We start from the raw sequence: 6,920 nt of genomic DNA, 5'->3' as shown, positions 1-6,920 counted from the left end.
GAACACGCCTTTACAAAGCAATCTTTACAAAGCAATCATTATTTTCCTTGCACTCATCAATGGAAATTCTCATGGATTTGAGAGACTCATTGATATCATGCTTAGGAGGAGTAGATCTAAGTTTAAGAGAATCAACATCAAGCGAAAGTCTATCAATGTTCCTAGCCAAATCATCAACTTTGAGCAATTTTTCTTCAAGCAAAGCATTAAAATTCTTTTGAGAAATCATAAATTCTTTCACACTATTCTCAAAATCAGAGGGCATCTTATTAAAATTACCATAAGAATTATTGTAGGAATTTCCATAATTATTAGAGGAATTACTAGGGAACGGTCTAGAATTAAAGTTTCCTCTATAAGCATTGTTTCCAAAACTATTCCTACCAACAAAATTCACATCCATAGATTCATTATTATTCTCAATCAAAGTAGACAAAGGCATATCATTGGGATCAAGAGGAGTATTTTTAGTAGCAAACAACTTCATAGGTTCATCCATCTTTCCACTCAAAACATTGATTTCTTCTATAGCATGCACTTTTTTACTAGAAGATCTTTCGGTGTGCCATTGAGAATAATTAGCCATAATATTATCAAGAAGTTTTATAGCATCTCCTAATGTGATTTCCATAAACGTGCCTCCCGTGGCCGAATCTAAAAGATTTCTAGAAGCAAAGTTCAAACCGGCATAAATTTTTTGTATGATCATCCATAAATTCAAACCATGAGTAGGGCAATTGTGAATCATCAGTTTCATTCTTTCCCAAGATTGGGCAACATGCTCATGATCAAGTTGTTTAAAATTCATAACATCGTTTCTAAGAGTGATAATCTTAGCGGGAGGAAAATACTTAGAGATAAAAGCATCTTTGCACTTGTTCCAAGAATCAATACTATTTTTAGGCAAAGACAAGAACCAAACTTTAGCACGATCTCTAAGTGAAAACGGAAATATCTTCAATTTAACAATATCATTATCCGTATCTTTCTTCTTTTGCATATCACACAAATCAACAAAGTTGTTTAGATGAGTAGTTGCATCTTCACTAGGAAGGCCGGCGAATTGATCTTTCATAACAAGATTCAACAAACACTACAAGAAATATGTCAACTTGTGACCTTGACTATTGGTCACTGAAAGGTCATTGTTTTTCATTTGCGACCTTTTTGTGACCAAAAACAAAAGGTCAAAAGCTGGCGGTCGTAAACTGAAATTAATGACCCTATCTGTGAGAAGGTCGTAGACGTTTATGACCAAAACAGAAGGTCGTTGAACCCATGACCTTTTGTTTTGGTCACTAGTTGTCTGCGCAGACCACGTCGGATCCGACGTGGCAAGCCGACGTGGCAAAATTGCGACCAATTCAAAAGGTCACTGACAAGATTCAGCCCGGTCCGATTAGGTGTTTTACATGGGCCGAGCACAATAATTGAACCTATCTGTGTTTTTTTCTGTCAATTTTTGGTCAGGTTCATGGGCCAAGCCCTACATTCGGCCTTTTTATTTTCTAGGCCTAGGCCATTTTGCATTCCGTGTCATTCAGCCTTTGTTTCTGTTTTTCATAAATGCACAATATTCCAGTCCACTATTGTTTAGGCCATAGCCTTTTTAGAGCCCAAATATTATTCGATCCAATAAACGAACTTTCAGCCTTTTTCATTCACAGATTTCAATTTTACACATTTCAATAGCAACAATCAATAATTCTCACAATTAAATGATCAAATCCAAAAAGCACTCTATGAAAACTCACAGAAGCACATCTGCACGATCCATCAAGTGTACAGATAATCAGAAAAAAATACAGAGGCACCAAAACATGGTGGCAACATCAACTAAAACTATTGTGCAGCAGCAGCCACCTCGATCGCTTGCCCCACGCTGGCGGAACTTGTTGGTCGTGTTCGCTGTTATAGTCAAGCAACAGCCTCTTGTACTCGAAGGCCTATAAAATAAAATGGATAAGTTAGATTGATTACTGTAGGTGCAGTACATTTTCTGGAAGAGGTATAAACATGAAATGAAATAGATGTAGTATCATCACTACATGAAAGGTGCATTATACTTGGAAGGAAAAAACAACATCCTGTCACCAAGCAAACACTACCTTACAGGAAACACTAGTAGCAGGAAGAGCTAGTTATGCATGATGTCTCAGGTTTAACAAAATATCAAGACCACAGTTTCAACAAGAGATATATAGTCAGTCCAATAGAACAAAATCCAAATAGTAGCATTATGAGTATTTAAGTGGAGATGTAGCAGGCAATCAAATGAATATATTCTGGAGACGATGAATGAAATTAGGCAATCAACAGCTTAGGCATGGGGTCCCAATCGTCGATGGAGAGCATCTAATGCTCCAAATCAAACAAACTGATATGTTTAGCCAACCAAGAAGGGAAGCACTAACCAAACTGAGAAGCACCAGCAGCAACATGAATTTGATTTGCAAAAGCAGCAGTACAAAAGTTTTAGTTAAAGAAAAAGTTTCATTTGGTTTAATTTGTTTCTGGAATTGGAGTGAAAGGGAAGCACTAATAATCATACACTACTGTTGTTGTTGCTGCTGCTTGTTTCATATGGAGGGCAGAGAAGAGAGAAAGAATACTCCTACACTACTGCTGCTGCACTTGCGAATAAGAGCAGTGGACTAGACTACTCCTACACTGCAGAAAATTAAACCAAACAGCAAGTAGAAAATTAAACCAAAGAGCAAGCACTACTGCCCGCAAGTCGTCTAGTAAAATGGTTTCAGTTAATTAACAAAAAATGTTTCAGATAATTTTAATTAACACAAAGAAGAGAGAAGAAGAGAAAAGAAGAAGTTTCATTTATTTTAAATTAAATGAAATTGTTTCATTTATTGTTAATTAACAGTAAAAGGTTTCAATTCAAGTACTCCAGCAAGAAAGCAAGCACAATGTTTTAGTTAAATTCACAGAAAAGAGAGTACTACTGCTATAGTAGAATCCACAAACGTGTGTGTGCGCGCGTGTGCTTTCATTTACTTTAAACTGAGACTACTGAAAATTAATCCATATGTTTTCAAAGGAGGATATGTGAAATTTAATCCATATTTTTGTAAATGCATTTGTACTCCTTTCATTTACTTTATTTGTAAATGCATTTGTACTCCTTTCATTTACTTTAAAATGAGACTGCTGAAAAGGAGTACTCCTTTCATTTAATTTACTTTAAACTGAGAATACTAAAAAGGAGTACTCCTCTCTTGAGAAGTTGATGTAAATGAAATCCAGGAGTATGTGAGAACATGGCGATTTGTATGATCATTTTTGTATTCATACTCCTCCACTACTACTCCTATACTACTGCTGCCGCACTTGCTAACAAGAGCAGTGCACTACTGCTACACTTGCTACACTACTGCTGCACTTGAAAAAGTTTCAGTTATGGAAGCAATATTCAGAAGAGTATAATCAGTCTTAACCAAACCAGAGCAAGTAAAGGATCTTGTGTTCAGAGCATACACTACACTACACTGGCATCAGCACAAGCTTATGTTCAGAGCATACACTACACCCGATCTTACTTAACAGGTGGTTGTTCTAATCACCTACTGCCTGCCTCAAGCCCTCAACTCGATACAGTCAATCTACACAGACAATCGACAACTAAAGAACAATGCAACATTCTGGTGAAGCAGCAAGCATGCCTAGATGGTGACTCCCGCATACAGAGAAAGCTACCACTTGGGGACTTAAATGAGGAGTAGCCGAGGTTCCTGCTTGTGTTGCCATTGCTGAAAGAAAAGTATGGATTAATGCTTAAACAAGATAAACAGTACATGGATACAAAAAGGGTAGTAGGATTAAAATAATGATTTAGAGAATGGACGACTGGTCCACATAAAAGTCAGAACATCAATCAAACAATCGACAATTCTCTTTGACAACGCGAACTGCAAATTCAAATGCAGATTCTAGAAAGTATGCACCCCAAGCATCTGTCCAAAATAAGAACAGAAACACAAAGGAGAGCCAGCAAACTCAATCTACTCTAAACACTACAACAAAAGGTCTGTCGGCATGAATGACGAGAATAGCATGTAAACCAGAACTTGATGTCATTTTATAGCTAGTTGTTTTAGCCTGTCGACCGGCTAGACGAATCAGACATTGTTTTCTAGCCCAGCCCCAAACAAGAAATGTACAGAATATACTAGCAGCAATCTTATCACCATTAATAGTACAACAAACTCAGATCTTATTGATCAAATTGAACACTATATATGCAGAATATTTATAGCTAAGATTTATCTTTGGACTGTATTTGGACACTTAAATATGCAGAATATTTTAGATTACCAACAATAAAAGTTCATGACTGTCAACCAGGGATGTACAGTTTGAGGCAATTAGTTAAAAGCAAGGGAAGAATCTATATATCCACTACTGCAAGCTGCTGGGCGTCTCCTCAAAACATATGCAGTAGGGAATGCAGTACTTGTACGTGAATTCAGATAATCACACTCACTCTAGACAAAGAATGGTGCACGATGAACTAAATTTTCTTTCAAACTAGAACTTAAATTCTCTAGTAAGAACATGCAGGTGTAATTTTGCAGATATTCAATACAACATTGTTCTTTCAAAAAATTGAACAGTGGCAAGTAATAGCTTAATAAACCCAGCGACATCCAGAACTTGTTGATGCACCGCTGGGAATAGCGGCCCTGGCGAAGGTTCCATCTGAGCGGCACACATCAACCTGATACACAATAACAATGAACATTTTCGTCATCACACCACGGCATACATCACGCACAGATCAACAATAAAATCTCACTGACAGCAAAACCATAGCATCGTGTTTCAAGATGGCTATACCAAAAACTAAATGCTATACTTTGAGGAATCTGAGAAGCACCTGAACTTCTTGCTCAGAAAGATGGTCTCCAAGAGCATGGTGAACGGTATAATAGCCAGCTTGGTCATCTGCAGCAAGACAATCATAGCAAATCCACGAGTAAGAAAACAAACGAAATGGTATGAGCTATCATTAGCAGTTTGGGTGGCTTGCCTGGTAGAAGCCAAGGCAAAGGTTGAGGAGGCCAATGGAGATCCCATTGAGAAACCCAAATGAGATGACAATCTGCGCGTCGATTGGCTTTGGCTCAAAGAAGTGCAGGCGCTGCGCTGTGTGAAGCATGCAGAAGGTGACAAGCAAGTGCCAGCTTGTCAGTTTCGTCGCTGCATATCCAAATTTCAAGCACACAAAAATCAGAAAGTTCTAAGATCAAAATGTCCAGAAGGAGTACTGTATGCCCAGAAGGCGTGGTACGTACTATATGCCCAGAAGGAATCCCTCACTGTCCGGGTTGAGGAAGAACACCTGGTGCGTGTGGAGGAGGAGCTCGAGCACCCTATGGCTACCGGGGAGAGGAGCACCATCCAAGGGGCTTTGTTGAATGCGGGGGCGAGGTAAGAGTCGGGGAGGAGCCGCCGGGTTGCCAGAGCCGCGCCTACGATGGAGGTGCCACCGTGCCTGAAACCTAGCCACATGGAGGGTTGCAGGTGAGAGTTGAAGGCCGGGAGCGGCGAATCCCGCCGGGGGAAAAGACCCAATGGAGCAAGGTGAACTTGGGAAGGTGTTGCGCGGTGGCGGCTGTCGCCGGAGAACGCCGGAATCGGCTGGCATCTGTGGCGGCAGAGATGTGTCCCGACAGAGAGAGAAAAGTTGCATGAGAGAAAGATGGATGGGTGGGGATCCTCCTGAGGTCTGTGGGAAGCACATGGGAGGGGAGAGGCTGCCAGCAGCGAGCTGTGGGAGAGGCGGGGTGGTGAGTGGGTGGAGGCGGCGATTCGAGAGACGAGTGGAGGGGATGGATCAGGGTGGGAGAGGCGGAGCAGTGAGTGTGTGGCGGTGGCGATGCGAGAAACGAGGGGAGGGGATGGATCAGGGTGGGTGGGACGAGGAGTGGGTTAGGGTTTAGGGCGCTGGATCTGGTCTGGGTAGGTGGGACGTGGGCTGCCGTCGGATCCAGTATCATCCGACGGTGCTTAATCCATGATACGCGCGGTATGCTTTTAGACCAACCAGAATGCAGTACCCCTTTGATGATGTTATTATCATTTAAATTGGTCGTAATCGATTAAAAACAAAATGCTAGATTATGCCAACTATTTTACGGTCTAGAAAGTTTAGAAAACTAAATAGAAAAGAAAAACATTCGCATTGTGTCACCAAGTGTGACCTACTTTTCAGTAAAAATAACAAATTTGAATAAAACAAATAACTTGAAAAAGTGTTCTCAGAAATGAGTTTTTTTTACAAGAGAATCATTTTTTGAGTGCCCAAAGTGAGCTTTTGTGTGAACGATCTACAATATATTTGTTTCAAAATTGGACCGAATTAATTTTCTAAAATAGTAGGCCATATATAATGCACAACTGACAAAATGGTTGGTTGTCAGAAGTTTTTATACACCTCTGGTGAAAAAGACAAACTTTGGCCGGTTCAGTTGAAAGCAGGTAAAATTTGAACTGCAGCTGCCTCAAAAAATATTCTAGGTACATAAATATCTATTTAATCATAGAAACACAAAAAAATTCCAAGATTCAACAACTAGCTAGGAATGGTCATGCCTGCCGTTTTGACCGCATTTCTAAACGGGCATAAAAAAATCAAAAAATTCAAAAAATTAGAAAACCTTCACATTGTGTCATTATATGTGACCAAGTTACCAGAAAAAATTATAAACTTGTAATATGGCAATTATTTTAAAAAAATGTTCTCAAAAACGAGCTATCAAGTGTGAAGATGCATGGCTTTCAACCCAAATGCTCAATCTTATGGCCACATTCATGACATAGTTTGTTCAAATGATCTTATATTGTGCATAAGGGTGCATCTTGGAATGGCAAACAATGTTGTCTAAGGAAGTTTTCATTTTCTT

At 39.6% G+C, this 6,920-nt stretch overlaps 1 protein-coding gene across 3 annotated transcripts; it reads right to left on the bottom strand.

The window, feature by feature from the left end:
- Positions 1–3,081: 3,081 nt before the first annotated feature.
- On the bottom strand, positions 3,082–5,810 carry LOC119340464. Of its 3 annotated transcripts, none has more exons than XM_037612375.1 (4): positions 5,310–5,810; positions 5,045–5,214; positions 4,892–4,959; positions 3,082–4,732 (listed from the first exon to the last, which is right to left on the bottom strand). In XM_037612375.1, the coding sequence occupies exons 1-4, from the start codon at positions 5,524–5,526 to the stop codon at positions 4,594–4,596; spliced, it is 594 nt and encodes a 197-aa protein (XP_037468272.1). In that variant the 5' UTR covers positions 5,527–5,810; the 3' UTR covers positions 3,082–4,593. The 3 variants fall into 3 exon arrangements, with proteins under 3 accessions (XP_037468272.1, XP_037468271.1, XP_037468273.1); XM_037612374.1 differs by having other exon boundaries at positions 4,892–4,954; positions 5,203–5,214; XM_037612376.1 differs by having other exon boundaries at positions 5,045–5,160.
- Between the last annotated feature and the right edge of the window lie 1,110 nt (positions 5,811–6,920).

The sequence above is a fragment of the Triticum dicoccoides genome, chromosome 7B (assembly GCF_002162155.2).
Source record: "Triticum dicoccoides isolate Atlit2015 ecotype Zavitan chromosome 7B, WEW_v2.0, whole genome shotgun sequence".
NCBI lineage: Eukaryota > Viridiplantae > Streptophyta > Magnoliopsida > Poales > Poaceae > Triticum > Triticum dicoccoides.
The sequence above is the reverse complement of the archived record's forward strand: the minus strand, read 5'-3'. Positions and strand labels throughout refer to the sequence as shown.

Excerpts from the sequence above, each read along its gene's own strand:
- LOC119340464 (XM_037612374.1), bottom strand. The coding sequence starts at position 5,758 with ATGTGCTTCCCACAGACCTCAGGAGGATCCCCACCCATCCATCTTTCT. Across the intron at positions 4,733-4,891 it reads TTTCTGAGCAAGAAGTTCAG|GTTGATGTGTGCCGCTCAGA; the intron begins GTGCTTCTCAGA and ends ATTGTGTATCAG.